The sequence below is a fragment of the Epargyreus clarus genome, unplaced genomic scaffold (genome assembly GCF_041222505.1).
Source record: "Epargyreus clarus isolate Ecla_fem2 unplaced genomic scaffold, WU_Ecla_fem_2.2 ptg000031l, whole genome shotgun sequence".
In the NCBI taxonomy this organism is placed as follows: Eukaryota; Metazoa; Arthropoda; class Insecta; order Lepidoptera; family Hesperiidae; genus Epargyreus; species Epargyreus clarus.
The window spans coordinates 9,328,579-9,349,568 of record NW_027332236.1 but is presented as its reverse complement, the minus strand read 5'-3'; the positions used below and the strand labels follow the sequence as shown (position 1 = coordinate 9,349,568).

The window sequence follows — 20,990 nt, the reverse complement described above, 5'->3', positions numbered from 1 at the left end:
AAAACAATTTTGAAAGTAATTCCCTTCTTCATTTCAATGACCCAAATATTTAAATAATATGCAATTTCAATAGTTAAAATTTTGTACATACGTTTCAATTAACAAATATTAATATTAATTTGATTTATAATAATGCCAAGTAAATTTGATAATATGTTCCTAAACGCAATATTAATAAATTTGAACGAATAGTGTTTTTAGTTTAATTACAAAATAGATGACGTCAAAACCGCGTATCCAGTACTCGTACTATTAATATGAATAATTAAATCTAAATTGTTAAATTAAGTAAACAAGAAATTAAGCCACGCACACCCTTACAAGGTACCACACACAAATGCACTCATACTCATAATTTATGTCTCTAAAAACATTACACTCCACAGTGGGGTAAAATATGTGCTCCTATCCTAACTCAAAGGGTATGCAAATATGTCACATGTAATAATATAAATCCTAATTAAAATTAAATTAAATTAATAGATCGACAAATATTAAAGTTGCTCACCGGTGGGCACGGCAGTGGGCTGCGCGGCTGCTTGCTCCTGCCCCCCTCCCCCGGTGACCCCCCCTCCGCTCCACACGAACGCCGAAGACGCTCCTGCCTTCTGGAACAAGATGCTGTGTTAATGACTGACCAGGGCCTTGTAGAACTGGGTACCTACTTTGGATGTGGTATCAGCCTCACTTCTTTCTTGACAAAGACATATTATAGGGTAATTGTTACGTAGTAACTATTTATTAATCTGTGGTAATTGCTAGGATGTGTAAACAAATGTCATATAGGTAACTTTATACTGACAAAATTTCCGATTATTATGTTTGATATTTCAGTATGACTTATTACCTTAATTGGTAATAAACCTTTATGATATGTTACCAATTGGTATAAGTCGCGAAGCGCGTTAGACTTGCGGTAGATTTTTAATTTTAATTTTCGCAAATTGAATTTTGTTTTGGTTTTTTGTTTGATTGTCTACGCGTCTGTATAGATGCATAAACTGTTAAATAGTTGCCGAGGTACTTATGAGTCGCGTATTCGAAACTAACAGTTATTCAAGCTTACTAAAGCTTAAACCCGTTAATAAGCAATAGTCGTAAAGCCTAAAAGTAATTGTGTGCTCAAAATGTTTTGGAATTGTTGTGTGAGATTTGATCGGTAAACATACCTTCTACGCACGTACGTAAACAGTAGTTATTAAATAAATTTTAATTGGAATGTTTTCATGTCAAGAAAGTTTTGACTTTAGTGGGAAAATTAAAACATTGATAATATTTCTTCTAAGAGTGATGAAAATATTGAAGGCCAAATATTCCATTTAGATAGACCAAAGAATTCAAATATTCATATTAGAAAATAATTGCAAATAGAAATTCAAACCAAAGAAATTACTTGTAAACTTATAAATAATATATCTGGTTGTTATATAATATAATTTTTTGAAGTATTATTATTATTATTTAAGTTGTGAAAGTGAAAAAGAAACAATCCAATATCAAAAGGAACAAAGGATGTTTTTAATTCGTCATCAAACAATAATTCGTAATAAGTCACTAACAATACACAACAATTTATTAAAAATGAAAAATACCAATGACTTAACATAAGCTACATTTCAAATTAATAAAACTGACAATATTTAAATACCAAATTCTAATAATAAATAATCTATAATTACTATGTTGACCAGTACTCAACTGGTAAGCCACTCTGATAGGCAATTAGATTATTTTAAGTCAGTATGTCAAGTCTTTCAAGTTAGTTACGGCTTATTTTATTGGCCACGACTGACATCTTTCATGATTTGACAGCTATCGCTTATATCGATGTTGTGGATTTGCAATAAATCGCTCATTTAGTTGGACGTTGTCTTGATAAACAATATTATATTTATAAAATGATTTTGTCAGTGTTTTTTTTATATAATATAGGAGTAGCAGACGAGCATGCAGTCGACCCGATGGTAAGTGGCTACTGTCGCCCATGGACATCTGTACAACCCCAGATAGGACTAGATATTCCTACTTGAGGTCGACGACAGATGACTACCCCTGAGGACTAAGCTGGAACGAATCGGAAAAATATCCATTACTATACCCTTCAAACCAGAACACAGCAGCGCTTACCACTGCTGTTATTAGGTAGAAATAGTTTTGTGGTTTTCTACTTGTTTAGTGTTATTTAGTGTTTTGTGTGTGTGTTGTGTTTTGTAGTGTAGTGTTATAATTACTTCCCTCATATATCTTTAAATATTATTTTAAGGAAACTTACATACATATAAATTAAAATAAATTTGTTACTTGAATATAACATACATATAAATTAAAATAAATTTATTAGTTGAGTATGTATATTAGATAACTTATGCATTGTTTGCAACTACACAAGAGACTCAAATATTTTTTGCAATTACTACACAAGAACCCTATATTTTTATATATAGCTCATTCAGAATTCTATATCTTCGTCTGATATGACCTTCAATAATTCAGAGACTACCTTATAGATATACACTGACCTATATCTATACCTTATAGGTATACTGATATCTATAGAAAAGTATGGCACATACTTAAGTATTAGAGAAATTCAAAAAACGAAATATCAATATACTTAGGTTCTTGCAATGTTAAAGTGCCAAAGGTAAGGAGATTCATGTTACATTATGTCAAAATTTTACAAAACTTAGCTCACTTAAGAACAAGATTTTAGTCGAAAGTAAATTATATAGTTTTGTTGCAAGAAGAAAACAGATAGTTTGGTCTTTAATTACCTTTTAAGATAAAAATATTAGACCAAAACAGTCACAAATAAATTGTGTAGTGTGTAGTGTGTATTTATTAACTTTAAAGTAACCTTGAATACACACATTGCAATATTAAATACCTCATCCGGCGAATCCGAAATCCTGTCTGCATTAGACTCATCATCAGATGCTTCCAATCCAAAACCACTGGAAAACAGCATGTTCCTCGGATACAAGGAGTAACAGTCAGCCACATTCCGCCTTCTCTTACCCAGGCTGGCCAGGAAGCTTTTATAAAGCTGTGTTGGCAACAAAAACGGCGATCTTGTTTGGAAGCCATCTTTGAAGTTCAGATTTTGATTTCGAAAAGGATTTGCGAAGTCGAAATCAGGTAGAAACTCCTTCTTTATAAAATCTGCTACTGGGTGCAAAGACAGTGCATTTTCTGTATAATCTAGTGCTGTGTTATTGCTTTCATCATTCGGTGTATTTTCTAAGTCGCTAGTTTCAGAGTTGCCATCAGTGGATACGTTATCATTCTGTTCTTTGTTCTCATTGTCCTCAGCTGTAAAGTCTTCGAACTCACGTTTCATCGGAAAATTCATTTGCTTCTTCATAAAGATATTAGAATTCGATAATGTCACGGACATTATTGGCACTTTTTCACTAATATACAAATATATATTCTACGCTAATATTTTAAAATTTAAAATAAATATTTCTTCGTAATTAAAGTAGGTATTATTAGGAACTATCGTTGGGTTAGGAGGTGGCTGGACCAAATCTAGAACAAAGTTGGATGACTTCGGTTTAATTCTTGCTGTTAAATTTTTCAGCGTATCTGATTTAACTTCACCCGTTTCGCGCGAACTTTTTTATACGGTAGCTCACTCGTAATTTTATATTATATTGCTTATAACTTTTGGGGTTTCAATAAATATTTTAATATATGTGGTTCTTATAAACCTCTAGTATATTTAATACTAACGCTTATATTTAATATAAGGCGTTTCAAGTTCTGACTGCTTGTTTTTGAGATACTGATCCCAGTTTGAATTGTATCATTAATTTCTTAAAAAATATTTGTTTTTAATATTTGAATATTTTGATTATCGTATATGAGCCGTGTGTCGTTAGTGCGGCATTAGTTTAAGAGATAGGAACCGTTACCGGATCGGAACATGCCTTCAATGAAGAAGATCCCGGAATAAAAATACCGAAATTTACTTTTCATTATCATCATTGCTTTATATATTATTCATTTATAACTGTATTATCTTTTTAACTGGAATAATCCGCTGTCACAAATTGTATGTCTATAATTATAAGAGTATAGAAAAATAAGGGCATAGAAAAATAGATTTTGAACTATACATTGTTTCTTTATTACCGAACTATCTTTAAGGTATAATCTGTAAGGCATCACTTCTTAAAATTTGGAAATTGTTAGGAGCCCATATAAGACAAGACTTCTTTCCTATTTGGTATTACAAATAGTGTTCTCGAACTCATGCTCAATTTGGCCTGTCCTACCGAAGTGCATTGATGTTTCCACGATTTCAGAAGATGCAAATCTGCATACCTGAGAGATTTAACAAAAAAAAAACTCAAAGGTATGTGAAGTCTACCAATACGCACTTGGCCCGCGCGATGGACTATGGCCTAATCCTTCTCATTATGAGGAGACCCGTGCCCAGCAGTGGGACAATAATGGGTTGTTGATGTTGATTGATGTGAGAACAAAGTAATACATTCCTGACAATTTAGGATGAGGTCAGTTTACTAAATCGATAGTTCGTCAAATATCAGCAAAAAAAAAGCTCGTCAGGACGAAATATCTATATCAAGGAATGATAAACAAGGTCGCCAAAATTGAACAATGTATTATTGTTGTGTCATATATCGATTTTAATGGACAACGCTTCCGATTTCGTTTCATTTCGTTCGAGAACACTGATTACAAGTCTATAGCCGGCGGTATTTTCCTTTATAACATTAATTTTATTAAAACACATTGATATAATAGATGGCCTTACAGTAACTAAAGGGAGTCTTAAAATACCGTAAATCGATTGACCGTCGGATGACGTACCAGAATGTAGGTCATCCGAAGTCTGAATATTTCTGAAAGAGGACAGTTCAGGTATGGAAATAGATGTTCGTTTGGTAGTCTTGTGTTTGTAAGACGAATAAAATTTGAAAAATCTTTAAAAATACCGTTTTATTTACCTAGTGGGCTTAGCTAATAATCGGAGTCCCTCTACAGGCCCTGTTTTATTGTCATTAATAATATAATTGCAATGTTCAGTTTTTAATTCATTTTTCAGACTTAATCAATTAGGTAGACGTAATATATAGTTTCCGATTTAATGTATGGCATACATACCAAAATAATATATAAAAATGGTGATCAATTTTGATAAATTTTTTAGGGTTAGAGCAATACAAATAGAAATACATTTCAATAATTGATTTCAGATTTTTAGGAGATATATTTTGGGTTAGACATAAATCTTTTGTAAAATATAATAATTTAAATTAGATTCAAATAAAGCAGTCACTAAAACGAATATGTTATAAAGAAAATTAAAACACATTTCCAATAAGGAAACTAAACGTTTACTTTGCTATAGGAAATCTTATAAATTACTTTCCAACAAGCGTATTTTAACGGATTTTTTTGAATAAGTACTAAATCAAAAATAAGCCCAACATGCAGAGGAAACAACAAACTAGACCTAAAAAAACTAAGATATAATGAAGATTGAGACATAAGGTTTTTATTGCGTACAATAATTTAATATGGTACAGTCATTTAATATAATCATTTTAATGACCGCATTGTACACTTGTAATTTATTTAATTGTTCAAATAAGGTGTTAATTGTAACTATTTATACGTTTAGCGAATATTAACTCTGTCCTCGGCTTGCTCTATATTTTTTATACATTTATAATTTGGCCTAAGGCAGACGCGCTACCTGATGGAAAGTAGTCACCGTCGCCTATGAACATTTGCACCAGAGGAGTCGCCAAAGCATCGTCGGTTTTGAAGGAGAACTCTTATTGGAACTTTTTTGAAGAACCCCATGTCATAGCGCTCCAGGAATACCTCAGGAGAAAGTTTATACCACATTTGACACGTTCGTGGTAAGAAGTATACCAGAATGAGAAGACATTTGCAAAAATAAAAATCTATAACTAGGTAACTGACAATGTACAGCTAAAACCAGGTATGCAAGTGGCAAAATTTTGCCCAGGAAACCAAGGTGCGGATGACCAAAAAGTAAGATTTTTATGGAAATGTATCCTTTATAAAAGAGTACACCTGTATAATACAAAGGGCAATGAAATTTCAGTGGTATTATAAAAGAAATACAATTAAAGGTCATTTGAAATATAACGGGATCGTTATTTCGAAGTAAGATTTTATAAATAATTCCATAAAAAAAACCGTTCTTATATTTAAAAACCTTTAAATAACCGATTTCTAACCGCTAACAGACATCAGTTTCTGATACTGATAAATACTTATAATTGCATTAACGGGCAAATTTAAATTGATAAATGTCGCGTGCCATTTCCAAGTGCGGCAAAAACGTGTTTAATTTGTAACGTTTATATTTTTTTGCCGCAAAGAAATATACACGGTTAAACGTATTTACTTACAATAGATATAGTTATTATGATAAAAAGATATACCTATATATAGATAATAAAATATATAAAATAATAGATGATATGATACGGATTTTGACCTTACAGTAAAATGTCCAGGATTGAAAAATTGGTCTATGATATAATCTTTGATATTTTGGTTAATAAAGTCAATTATAACCTATTTTAAAGGATAAAGAATAGTATTGCAAGGAAACTATTATTCCTGAAGACAGCCTGTTTTCAAAAATTAGTATAGAAAAGGCAGATACACGCATCGGATTCTAGTATGATTGTTATGAGGAGAAATGCATCTGTAAATTGTAATGAGGACCATAATTATATTTTCTGTTGATAACAAATGTACACTTGCTCATTCCCTACTTATAGTAAATATATGCTCCATAGTATACAAATCTGGAGGCACGGCAGTGCCTCCGCCAAGTCGAGCCAAAAGAAGCGGCACGGCCGTACCATACTTTTCCCGAAGCGATTCGGCCCATTTTTGACCCCCTGTAACTTCGTTGCATATGAAGCTAGAAGCCTGAATTTTCAGGAGCCAAGCAAGCATTGTATAGACACGGTACATTTCGAATTTCATTCAATTTGAACCAGTAGTTTAAGAATTACAAGTAGTTAAAGTTCGTAATTTTGTCACTCACTCACTGACTGACTGACCGATCATCAAAAGTTTAAGGCACTTCCAGCAGACATAGAAGGTTGAAATTGAGAATACAATTAGTGTTTAGTATATAACTCATAGAAAAACTAAAATATTTTGCAATTTCTGTCCAGTTATCTAGATACACCAACTACATTAAATAACTTTGTATCCTATATAAGTTATATAGGATTACAAAGTTACATTTGCAGTTAATGAATCTGTGTTTCTGTCCGCGAAATGTACGAGTAGTAGGGGAGCCCATTATGTTAAATGGGTAGAAACTCGAGCGTCAATAGGACGTATACGATTGTGTAGATTACACGTTAGAGTGAAGAAAAGGTTGTGTGATATTTTTCGATTTACCGTGGGAATAGTTTCTAGATGATTCGAAAAATGTAAAAAGCAGAGTCAGACATACTCAAGGCGCGGCAGGTTAGTGATAGAGTATATATCTCTGATGCCGGAAATATGTTTATTTGCTGGTTTGCATAGGGGGACAGCCATACGAGAGGTAAAAATGGAAAAAAAAGTAACCAGCACATTAGATTTTCAAAGGGCATATGAAGTTACCCCAGATGAGTCCCCCATTCGAAAGACTGACGATTCGATTCGAAAGACTGTAACTCTTCGAAAATGGGAAAAAAAAGTTATCTTGACACACTCGAGGGCGTAATATTATTATACAGGAAATTCCAGCTGATGTTTTACTTATCATAACCCTTCATGTGACGATTTAGTGGAGGGGTTTTTTATACTGACGATTTGAAAAAAAAAATAGAATGAGAATATATAAAGAATAATGTATTTTCCATAAAATTTGCCTTTTCCTTTAGTTTGTTGTACACTATTACTTTCCAGGGATCCATGCTAATAAATGGCGCAATCAGATAGTGCATATTTTCTAGCATTATTTCCTTTGTATTAAAAAAAATACCGCACTCGAGTATGTCCAGGTATAGATTTTTTGCAACCTTATTACTCCCTAACGCCGCCCTCAAACCATCAGATTATAAATTTATTGTTTTCAGCATGTAATTAAGCTACTATAGATAATACGATTTTTTATTAATAGTCTGATGGACTTCCCTGGTTGAACCCCCCAAATGGATAGTTTAAGATACTCTATAGGAAGTAAGGTATCTCCCATATCTTAATCTGCCGCGTTCGAGTCACTCTCGAAATCCCGTCTTGGGCTCCCCTACTATTATAGGCGACGTCAATTGTTTTTATCCTCGAGACAAAAGACGTTTTCAATTCCAACTTCAATTTAAATTCAATTCAAATAATGGGTGAAGTGCGAATCGAACTCGTACACTGAGGGTTCCGTACCACAAAAATATTTGTTTATTTTATTTTTATTTATACTAATTGATGTTATAGCAGCCATATAATGCATTGTGAACATTTCAAATGAAAAACGCTAAAAAATAGCAGGTCCTTATATGTTTGTCTCTGTAGTTCCTGGACTAAAAAAGGGTTACGATATCCCGTGCCTGTCGTAAGAAGCAACTACAAGGGGGCTTCCGGAGTTGGGAGTGGCAAGAGGGAGCTCGAACCGTCCAATAAGTGTCCCCGGGAAGGACGGCGGTATGTGTAGTCGCATACCGTCGTGAACACCGGATAGTTTAGGAGGAGCGAAAACTGTTCTCCCAGGGCAGAGCTCGATCGGGGCATCGCGCTTAAAGGACTTCTGTTACGTTCAGTCGGAGATCCCGGAGTTCTCCAACAAACGTTGAGGACGGCCACCGGAGGATTTTAGTGCGGCTAAAGTCCCACATAACCCGGCGTCACTCCCACGTCGTCGAGTACCTTTTGAAGATTTCCTCCTCATAAAGAAAAAGAAGGCCCTTGTATGGCAACTCTCCTTTATTTGAAAGTTTTTCTTTTTATTTTTAGTACTTATTGTTAAAGCGGCCACCATTATACATATTCCGTAAAATTTTTAAATTTCTATCTATTAAGGTTCCAGAAATAGAGCTCTATGTCAGACAGACAAACGGACAGTTTAGAAATAGGGTTCCGTTTTTACCCTTTGGGTATGGAACCCTAAAAAGTTATATAATATCAAAAACATTCCGAATTTCTGACAAATGTCATGAGAAAAAAACTAGATGTTACGGCTAATGTGCCTAAATCAGTTAAAACGCAGATAGCTTGCCCACTACCTAAAGTACAAAACGAAGATTGTATCAATTTTCACCCCTTGACGTCGACCCGTGCATGCCATGATGCGTCGTCGTGTCATGAATTTACGACAAACATTGTATATTTTCACGAAACAATATCGCTTTGCGGCACGATGTCGCTATGTGTCACGATACGTTGTCGTGTCGTAAAAAGGTATGTGTTTTAGCCCTAAGAACAAGTCTGAAAAGATGTTTCGAATTTTAACTACATAGTTAATCTGCATATTTTCTAGCTAATCTTAAGCCTAGTTAATGTGTATGCTAACGTATTCTACAATCTAACGGTAACATACACAAAATACAATAACTGTCGTGAGGTTAAGCAACTGTCACCGCATTATAAAATAATAATAAGTTTGTTTCCAAGGAAACAAGTGTTTAGGCAAATTTCGGCCTTATTGAGCATAAATAAATGTCTATGAAAATCTGGAGGCACGGCAGTGCCTCCGCCAAGTCGAGCCAAAAGAAGCGGCACGGCCGTACCATACTTTTCCCGAAGCGATTCGGCCCATTTTTGACCCCCTGTAACTTCGTTGCATATGAAGCTAGAAGCCTGAATTTTCAGGAGCCAAGCAAGCATTGTATAGACACGGTACATTTCGAATTTCATTCAATTTGAACCAGTAGTTTAAGAATTACAAGTAGTTAAAGTTCGTAATTTTGTCACTCACTCACTGACTGACTGACCGATCATCAAAAGTTTAAGGCACTTCCAGCAGACATAGAAGGTTGAAATTGAGAATACAATTAGTGTTTAGTATATAACTCATAGAAAAACTAAAATATTTTGCAATTTCTGTCCAGTTATCTAGATACACCAACTACATTAAATAACTTTGTATCCTATATAAGTTATATAGGATTACAAAGTTACATTTGCAGTTAATGAATCTGTGTTTCTGTCCGCGAAATGTACGAGTAGTAGGGGAGCCCATTATGTTAAATGGGTAGAAACTCGAGCGTCAATAGGACGTATACGATTGTGTAGATTACACGTTAGAGTGAAGAAAAGGTTGTGTGATATTTTTCGATTTACCGTGGGAATAGTTTCTAGATGATTCGAAAAATGTAAAAAGCAGAGTCAGACATACTCAAGGCGCGGCAGGTTAGTGATAGAGTATATATCTCTGATGCCGGAAATATGTTTATTTGCTGGTTTGCATAGGGGGACAGCCATACGAGAGGTAAAAATGGAAAAAAAAGTAACCAGCACATTAGATTTTCAAAGGGCATATGAAGTTACCCCAGATGAGTCCCCCATTCGAAAGACTGACGATTCGATTCGAAAGACTGTAACTCTTCGAAAATGGGAAAAAAAAGTTATCTTGACACACTCGAGGGCGTAATATTATTATACAGGAAATTCCAGCTGATGTTTTACTTATCATAACCCTTCATGTGACGATTTAGTGGAGGGGTTTTTTATACTGACGATTTGAAAAAAAAAATAGAATGAGAATATATAAAGAATAATGTATTTTCCATAAAATTTGCCTTTTCCTTTAGTTTGTTGTACACTATTACTTTCCAGGGATCCATGCTAATAAATGGCGCAATCAGATAGTGCATATTTTCTAGCATTATTTCCTTTGTATTAAAAAAAATACCGCACTCGAGTATGTCCAGGTATAGATTTTTTGCAACCTTATTACTCCCTAACGCCGCCCTCAAACCATCAGATTATAAATTTATTGTTTTCAGCATGTAATTAAGCTACTATAGATAATACGATTTTTTATTAATAGTCTGATGGACTTCCCTGGTTGAACCCCCCAAATGGATAGTTTAAGATACTCTATAGGAAGTAAGGTATCTCCCATATCTTAATCTGCCGCGTTCGAGTCACTCTCGAAATCCCGTCTTGGGCTCCCCTACTATTATAGGCGACGTCAATTGTTTTTATCCTCGAGACAAAAGACGTTTTCAATTCCAACTTCAATTTAAATTCAATTCAAATAATGGGTGAAGTGCGAATCGAACTCGTACACTGAGGGTTCCGTACCACAAAAATATTTGTTTATTTTATTTTTATTTATACTAATTGATGTTATAGCAGCCATATAATGCATTGTGAACATTTCAAATGAAAAACGCTAAAAAATAGCAGGTCCTTATATGTTTGTCTCTGTAGTTCCTGGACTAAAAAAGGGTTACGATATCCCGTGCCTGTCGTAAGAAGCAACTACAAGGGGGCTTCCGGAGTTGGGAGTGGCAAGAGGGAGCTCGAACCGTCCAATAAGTGTCCCCGGGAAGGACGGCGGTATGTGTAGTCGCATACCGTCGTGAACACCGGATAGTTTAGGAGGAGCGAAAACTGTTCTCCCAGGGCAGAGCTCGATCGGGGCATCGCGCTTAAAGGACTTCTGTTACGTTCAGTCGGAGATCCCGGAGTTCTCCAACAAACGTTGAGGACGGCCACCGGAGGATTTTAGTGCGGCTAAAGTCCCACATAACCCGGCGTCACTCCCACGTCGTCGAGTACCTTTTGAAGATTTCCTCCTCATAAAGAAAAAGAAGGCCCTTGTATGGCAACTCTCCTTTATTTGAAAGTTTTTCTTTTTATTTTTAGTACTTATTGTTAAAGCGGCCACCATTATACATATTCCGTAAAATTTTTAAATTTCTATCTATTAAGGTTCCAGAAATAGAGCTCTATGTCAGACAGACAAACGGACAGTTTAGAAATAGGGTTCCGTTTTTACCCTTTGGGTATGGAACCCTAAAAAGTTATATAATATCAAAAACATTCCGAATTTCTGACAAATGTCATGAGAAAAAAACTAGATGTTACGGCTAATGTGCCTAAATCAGTTAAAACGCAGATAGCTTGCCCACTACCTAAAGTACAAAACGAAGATTGTATCAATTTTCACCCCTTGACGTCGACCCGTGCATGCCATGATGCGTCGTCGTGTCATGAATTTACGACAAACATTGTATATTTTCACGAAACAATATCGCTTTGCGGCACGATGTCGCTATGTGTCACGATACGTTGTCGTGTCGTAAAAAGGTATGTGTTTTAGCCCTAAGAACAAGTCTGAAAAGATGTTTCGAATTTTAACTACATAGTTAATCTGCATATTTTCTAGCTAATCTTAAGCCTAGTTAATGTGTATGCTAACGTATTCTACAATCTAACGGTAACATACACAAAATACAATAACTGTCGTGAGGTTAAGCAACTGTCACCGCATTATAAAATAATAATAAGTTTGTTTCCAAGGAAACAAGTGTTTAGGCAAATTTCGGCCTTATTGAGCATAAATAAATGTCTATGAAAATAATTTTTATATGTAAGCACATAAAAAATTACAATGTTCACAATAGAAAATCCCTAATAACTTCTAAACGGATTACCCTAATTACACAATTCCTTTTGCCCTATCCGTTTTAGACATAAACCTACCAAATGGCATTAAAGACAAACCAATATATATACGAACAAAAAATCATGTTTTCAACTTACGTAATATTAGGTACGTAACATTTCAACGCAATATTACAAAAATTTAGTTAAGTTCGTTTCAAATGATTCGAAATAGGAAACTACTATATAAATCGAGCTTAGATATCCACTTTATAACATATTCTTGCCATGATCACCAAAAATATCAGCTCCTAGTAGCTTGATAATTGATAGCTATAAAAAAACGAAAATCCACAGTTTAACGTTGAATTTAAACAACCGTCCATTGCACAATTAGGGTATTTTTTTTTGCTCCATTGCTTGTACAAAACAGTTACAAACGCGTGTCAGAAATAAACTGACAGTCGCGCACGTATGCGCTCGAGTCCCCCCGAGATAACGAGTCGGTAAGTGGTGTCTACGTGTGCGTTACTCCAGCCCACTTTGTATGAAGATTGACTTCTGTTAGTTTTTATTTTGTGGTAGTACCTACCCGGAAAAAACGTGGAAATTATTATAAGAAACCTTTTTAATATAAATAATTTTAAGTATGAATTTGTTAGCGGTGAGTAAACTTACTGAAAAAGAATTTACTGTTAATTTCTTGAAAAACGGTTGCACTATTAGTAACTCTATAGATATTATCATCGCAACTGGCCACAACGTAAATGGTATATATACAATTTGTCAAATCACCGATATGTAATTTGACAATGTCAAATAAATATTGGCATAGAAGACTAGCCCATATTAATCCGGAATATATGCGAATTTTAAAGAATATTATGACTGGTCTTGATAATGTGAACATTACCGACGGATATGACGACTAGTGAGAAACCATTTCCAAACCTCTGAACGCGAACGAACGACATACTGGAGATCGTACATACAGATTTATGTAGTCCCATGGAAGCTAGTTCACTCAACGGTTCAAGGTACATGTTATTATTTATCGACTATTATTCTCGAATGACACGATGAATGTTTATTTTCTAAAACATAAGAGTGAGTCTTTAAGAAATGTCAAAAATATAAAGTGTTGAAAAGGGAACTAGCAAGTCGAACAAATGTATGAGATCAGATGGTGGGACGACATTTTGTAATAGAGCTTTCAATATTTTCTTATCAACAAATGGAATTCTACATTAGAAGGCGATACTATATACCCCTAAACAAATTGTTGTGGTTGAAACAGCTAACAGAACTATTATTGTATATGCGAGAAGTCTAAAACGAATGTTATCATTATTAAATAAATATTTCATTTCATTTCAGAAGTCAGAAGTCTATTATAAATTGAAACTAATTTGAGCAAGGGCAGTAAATACTGTGGTTTATATCAAAAACCGGAGTCCGACGAAGTCAGTGAAAGATTACCAATGATTTTTGTCGGATATTCAGAAGAAAGTAAGGGATGTCGATTATTTAATACGAAGACACGTTAAATCCCAATAAATAAATAAATAAATCACAATCAGTAGAGATGTTTTTAGAAGATGTTTTTCCTGAGGATAACGGGCATAATTTCAGTTGTCAAAATAGTAACTTTTTTAGATTTAATTTATTGTCATGTTCGAATGAAAGTGATGATGAATGGCAAGATTATTTACATAACTACAAAGACTACCTAAACAATTTAATTGCCTTTAAAAAAATCTGTTGTTGAGATTCAACTAGTGGAAGGTACCGGAAAGGAAAAGAGTAGAAATATCTACAAAAAGGAATGAGATGCCATCAAAAACAATGCTTGTAAAAAGATCCAAGTCTTGCCATTCAATTCTTCTACCGTAAAAAGTCTTGAGATCTATGTAATACCAAGCCGGTAATGTATGCAGTCCCTACTTAAGGGACCTTCTGTCTTAAGGTATTATCTCACTATCTAACCTAACAACATCTCATGGGACCATACCAATATTAAAAATATTTTATGTTCTAAATAAATTGACGTGGCAATCGTACTAATGTTACCTGTGTGATGCGATATGATAAGATGAAAACACAATGTGACTTGCAGTACGATTGCCACGTTAATTTATTTAGAACATAAAATATTTTTAATATTGGTATGGTCCCATGAGATGTTGTTAGGTTAGATAGTGAGATAATACCTTAAGACAGAAGGTCCCTTAAGTAGGGACTGCATACATTACCGGCTTGGTATTACATAGATCTCAAGACTTTTTACGGTAGAAGAATTGAATGGCAAGACTTGGATCTTTTTACAAGCATTGTTTTTGATGGCATAATTTTTATATGTAAGCACATAAAAAATTACAATGTTCACAATAGAAAATCCCTAATAACTTCTAAACGGATTACCCTAATTACACAATTCCTTTTGCCCTATCCGTTTTAGACATAAACCTACCAAATGGCATTAAAGACAAACCAATATATATACGAACAAAAAATCATGTTTTCAACTTACGTAATATTAGGTACGTAACATTTCAACGCAATATTACAAAAATTTAGTTAAGTTCGTTTCAAATGATTCGAAATAGGAAACTACTATATAAATCGAGCTTAGATATCCACTTTATAACATATTCTTGCCATGATCACCAAAAATATCAGCTCCTAGTAGCTTGATAATTGATAGCTATAAAAAAACGAAAATCCACAGTTTAACGTTGAATTTAAACAACCGTCCATTGCACAATTAGGGTATTTTTTTTTGCTCCATTGCTTGTACAAAACAGTTACAAACGCGTGTCAGAAATAAACTGACAGTCGCGCACGTATGCGCTCGAGTCCCCCCGAGATAACGAGTCGGTAAGTGGTGTCTACGTGTGCGTTACTCCAGCCCACTTTGTATGAAGATTGACTTCTGTTAGTTTTTATTTTGTGGTAGTACCTACCCGGAAAAAACGTGGAAATTATTATAAGAAACCTTTTTAATATAAATAATTTTAAGTATGAATTTGTTAGCGGTGAGTAAACTTACTGAAAAAGAATTTACTGTTAATTTCTTGAAAAACGGTTGCACTATTAGTAACTCTATAGATATTATCATCGCAACTGGCCACAACGTAAATGGTATATATACAATTTGTCAAATCACCGATATGTAATTTGACAATGTCAAATAAATATTGGCATAGAAGACTAGCCCATATTAATCCGGAATATATGCGAATTTTAAAGAATATTATGACTGGTCTTGATAATGTGAACATTACCGACGGATATGACGACTAGTGAGAAACCATTTCCAAACCTCTGAACGCGAACGAACGACATACTGGAGATCGTACATACAGATTTATGTAGTCCCATGGAAGCTAGTTCACTCAACGGTTCAAGGTACATGTTATTATTTATCGACTATTATTCTCGAATGACACGATGAATGTTTATTTTCTAAAACATAAGAGTGAGTCTTTAAGAAATGTCAAAAATATAAAGTGTTGAAAAGGGAACTAGCAAGTCGAACAAATGTATGAGATCAGATGGTGGGACGACATTTTGTAATAGAGCTTTCAATATTTTCTTATCAACAAATGGAATTCTACATTAGAAGGCGATACTATATACCCCTAAACAAATTGTTGTGGTTGAAACAGCTAACAGAACTATTATTGTATATGCGAGAAGTCTAAAACGAATGTTATCATTATTAAATAAATATTTCATTTCATTTCAGAAGTCAGAAGTCTATTATAAATTGAAACTAATTTGAGCAAGGGCAGTAAATACTGTGGTTTATATCAAAAACCGGAGTCCGACGAAGTCAGTGAAAGATTACCAATGATTTTTGTCGGATATTCAGAAGAAAGTAAGGGATGTCGATTATTTAATACGAAGACACGTTAAATCCCAATAAATAAATAAATAAATCACAATCAGTAGAGATGTTTTTAGAAGATGTTTTTCCTGAGGATAACGGGCATAATTTCAGTTGTCAAAATAGTAACTTTTTTAGATTTAATTTATTGTCATGTTCGAATGAAAGTGATGATGAATGGCAAGATTATTTACATAACTACAAAGACTACCTAAACAATTTAATTGCCTTTAAAAAAATCTGTTGTTGAGATTCAACTAGTGGAAGGTACCGGAAAGGAAAAGAGTAGAAATATCTACAAAAAGGAATGAGATGCCATCAAAAACAATGCTTGTAAAAAGATCCAAGTCTTGCCATTCAATTCTTCTACCGTAAAAAGTCTTGAGATCTATGTAATACCAAGCCGGTAATGTATGCAGTCCCTACTTAAGGGACCTTCTGTCTTAAGGTATTATCTCACTATCTAACCTAACAACATCTCATGGGACCATACCAATATTAAAAATATTTTATGTTCTAAATAAATTGACGTGGCAATCGTACTAATGTTACCTGTGTGATGCGATATGATAAGATGAAAACACAATGTGACTTGCAGTACGATTGCCACGTTAATTTATTTAGAACATAAAATATTTTTAATATTGGTATGGTCCCATGAGATGTTGTTAGGTTAGATAGTGAGATAATACCTTAAGACAGAAGGTCCCTTAAGTAGGGACTGCATACATTACCGGCTTGGTATTACATAGATCTCAAGACTTTTTACGGTAGAAGAATTGAATGGCAAGACTTGGATCTTTTTACAAGCATTGTTTTTGATGGCATATGTATTTCATAAATAAATATGAAGAACTCGGGGAAAAAGGAATTTATAATTAAATAATATTTGTTAAATTCTAATTGAAATTTAAATTCTTATACGAGTTATATGAATGTGGAGAGCTTATTAGAATTATTTTATAAATAAAGGTATTTAAATAAATACTTATATTTGTCATAAAATTTTAAGTAATTTTAATTTATTGGAGACTTTTATCCATTTACAAAAAGAATTAAACTTAAGTTAAGATCAGTTGTTTTTATTAAATTAAAGTTGTAAATTAATGACCTAATAAATAATTAATGGAGAGTCCGTAAATGGTAATAAAAACCAGTTAACGGGATCAAACAATTTTATGGTGCATTTGTAGTTGATAATTAAAATTCCATAGTTATTTTTAAAATAGCTATAAATTTTAATGTAAATGGGCGGAATGACAAAATTTATTTATTAAATTGCAATAACTAGATTGGAGTAAAAATATTAAATAATTTTAACATAATAAATAATAATAGACGTTTAGATTCTTGATGCTACATTAATATTTTTTTATTACTATGCTATTATTTTATTTTATTCCTGATTACATTTTAATAAATCGTGTTAAGTAAATAGAAAAGATAAATCTTATAAGATTGTTGTTATGGATTTTTAATAAAACAAGATGCTTTCAAATAGAAATGAATAAGTAAATCAATTAATTGATTACTAGAAAATATTCTCTAAAATTATGACGTAGTGGCATAATGCAAACAAAACAGATCAAATTCCAATTAGAAAAAGAAAACAAATTTAAAAATAGAATCCAACACGAATTGATTTATCTACATCACTAGTTTCAGGTGTCGCTTTTCCGGTTCGCGCACCGCATGATAATCAAATGGAGCGCGAATTTTTTCAAACAACTCTCTTCATTATTGCGAAGACACGGACGCCGCACACACCGACACACTCATTAACAAACACATTTACATCACAAGCGAGCACGTGTCGCCTCGATTAGTCGACTAACTGCAATCAAAACTTTCAATTATCAATTAATTCGTTTCACGGTCATCACTAGGCCTTTTGGCGCGAAACCGCCATCACTTTTAACTTTTTTTAGGTATTATCTGTCGCGTTTTTTGTTTAGGCTCGAGTTTTTACGCCGCGAAACGGGTGAAGAATGATTTTGAATTTCGAACGGCCGGCATGACCGATCGATTGCGTGATATCGAAGTGATTTTTTAAACAAAGCTCAGATTTTAAGAATTTTAAGTTTAAATTTTTAGAGAACGACTAGATGTCTTTACCGCGAGGTATTCGCTATGAAACTCTTCCCGAGAGGTTGCTGCAAGGAAAAGCATTTTCACAACACATGGAAGGTTTTCTTTGGGTGCACGTGTGTGTGTAAGGTTGAGTAACGTCACACGTGTCTGTGTGTCGCGACTTGAGGCTCCGATGTGTGCGTGTACGTCGGTGTGTGTATTTTATGACTCTGAGTGCATCCCTTTCAAACTGCACGGGATTTATATGTGTGCGCCTTATTTTTTTTCTAAACGGCGCGTTTCCGTGTGTATGTGAAGAAGGTACGTGTATGGGTGCTCTGTTTTTTCGGCGTTATGCAAGGGAGTTTTTGCCGTAAAACTACTGCGCTAAGGGTGATATTTGTGTGTATGTGATAAATGTATTTTTCAGTTTTATATCGCCGATATGAGAATCGCGGATGGAAAAGAAAATGTAAGAGGAATAAAAAAATGCATACATCGTACGTTTTCAGGTAGACACATTTTTCTTTAACCCATTTATAGATGGTGTGTCTGTGTGGGTGAGCCTGCATCTACCGGGTGGGGGTGTTTCTTAAAAGGGTTGAGGGGGTAGAACATATAAAAATGATAACGCATCGCAAGACGGCTGCTTTTATGGTTTTTCTTTATTTTTAAAGGTTTTTTTATTGGACGAAGAAAAATGGTTACATGTAATTTCGAATATTTCGTACAGCTGGTGACTTTCGAAACAATCGAATGATATACAAAGAATTGGATTTGGGTGTATGTAAAATAAAAGATTTTCAAAAGAACTTTTTACTAAACAAAGAACCTTAGGCTGGACAAAACCGTACAGCTGCTCGATAAGGCTGATCGCACATGTTCAGTCTAAATGTAATAAAGCTGACTGACAGACAATGCTCATTTAAAGCTAAGTCTATAAGCATGAAACTTTGCACAGGAGTTTCTCATATAACGTAGTGAGAATTTATTAATTCAGGTGCCGTTAGTAAATTCATACTCTTAGGCTGATTACACACTGGTTACTATCGCGTTGCCTTAGCTGCTTGTCGCTTAGGCTGACCACCAATTGCGGACTATCGCTTGAGCGATAGTTCGACAACCATTTTGATACTTAGGCTACTGATACTGAGCAATCGCTAAGTCGCTTGCGCTTAGGCAACCATGTTGTTGTATGAGCGACCGACGAACGGTACTTTTTATTAGAAAAATCCTCCAACAGTCAAATAGTCGCCGAGCAGACGCTGGTTATCAATACTCAATCTATCCTTTGACTACAAAGGTCGTCAATTTTAACATAATAAACATTTTCAAATTTGATCTTTGTAGGCAAAAGATAGGTTGGGTATTGACAACGGGGGTTAAACTTTTAAGTTACCTAGCTCAAGTGACAGTAGCCCATGGCCAGTTAGGCTAAGACTATAAATAAGGGGATAAAATCTGGTAAAATATACAAAAAAAAGTTTAAATAAAATGAATAGCATACAAACCTTCAGAAAAATACTTACGTTAGCCAATTTTTATGGTGGTAAGAATTTAACGATTTTATATGCTATACCCAGTAACCTTTAAGCTTTCGGTGGGACATAGGTTCTCTTTGTGTTCCGAGGGATTTTGTTCACATTTACATATTATAAAGAAGTAGCAGACGAGCAAATAGTCCACCTGATGGTACGTGGCTACTGCTACCCATGGACATTCGTAATCAACCCCAGATAGGACAAAATTCCTACCTGAGGTTAGTCACAGATGCGCCACTAGTAAGGGCGACGCCGCCTGAGGACTAAGCTGGAATGCCTCGGACAACTATGTCTCCTTACCACACCCTTCAAACCAGAGCGCTTAGCATTGCTGTTATTAGGCAGAAATAGAGGTGGCGGTCATCCCGCTGGAGTCGAACCACAAAGGGTTCTACCACCTTTCCAAATGCGTACATTAATTAAAAATAGCGTCAAAATAGTATATAAAACCTATACCAAACGTAATAAAAATAGAAAATCGGGTACCGGGTTCGATATTCGGCTAGACAGTGACCTAAATTCATATCTAGTTTTTCTCTTTTCTACTTAAAAACCTTTAGTGATGTAAAATATAAGTAAGTGCCGTGTAAATAATCGTAATTATTTCTATTTTTGTAAGCTTTGACAATATTTTTTGAGCTATACATACATCGGTCCACAATTCCACATTTATTAGGAATAAAAAAATTAACCTATACTTTTTTTTTTCTAAAATGTAAATCTACATGTTTTTAAAATAAAAAAATAAAACGAAATAATGAAAAATATTTGCCCCGGGTGAGGATCGAACTCACGACCTTAAGATTATGAGACTTACGCGCTGCCTACTGCGCTACCGAGGCGGTGTTGAAACTGACAAATTTAGGATACCGTTGGCGACGTAAAGTTATTTTTACATTTTCAACACGACCAAAGTTTATTTGTGT

The 20,990-nt window shown here is 34.3% G+C and overlaps 1 protein-coding gene and 1 non-coding gene across 6 annotated transcripts in view; both read right to left on the bottom strand.

Moving 5' to 3' along the window:
• LOC140754665 (zinc finger protein rotund) overlaps positions 1-20,990 on the bottom strand; it is a 239,842-nt gene that overhangs the window by 155,764 nt on the left and 63,088 nt on the right. For 4 of the 5 annotated variants that reach the window (XM_073089691.1, XM_073089690.1, XM_073089694.1 and 1 more), the window contains exon 3: positions 509-608. In XM_073089691.1, coding sequence (XP_072945792.1) covers positions 509-608 — 100 coding nt within the window. The remainder of the gene's footprint in view (positions 1-508; positions 609-20,990) is intronic. The other variant, XM_073089693.1, reaches the window with a different exon arrangement.
• TRNAM-CAU (transfer RNA methionine (anticodon CAU)) lies at positions 20,834-20,906 on the bottom strand. The gene has a single exon. It is a non-coding gene; the product is annotated as a tRNA-Met (tRNA).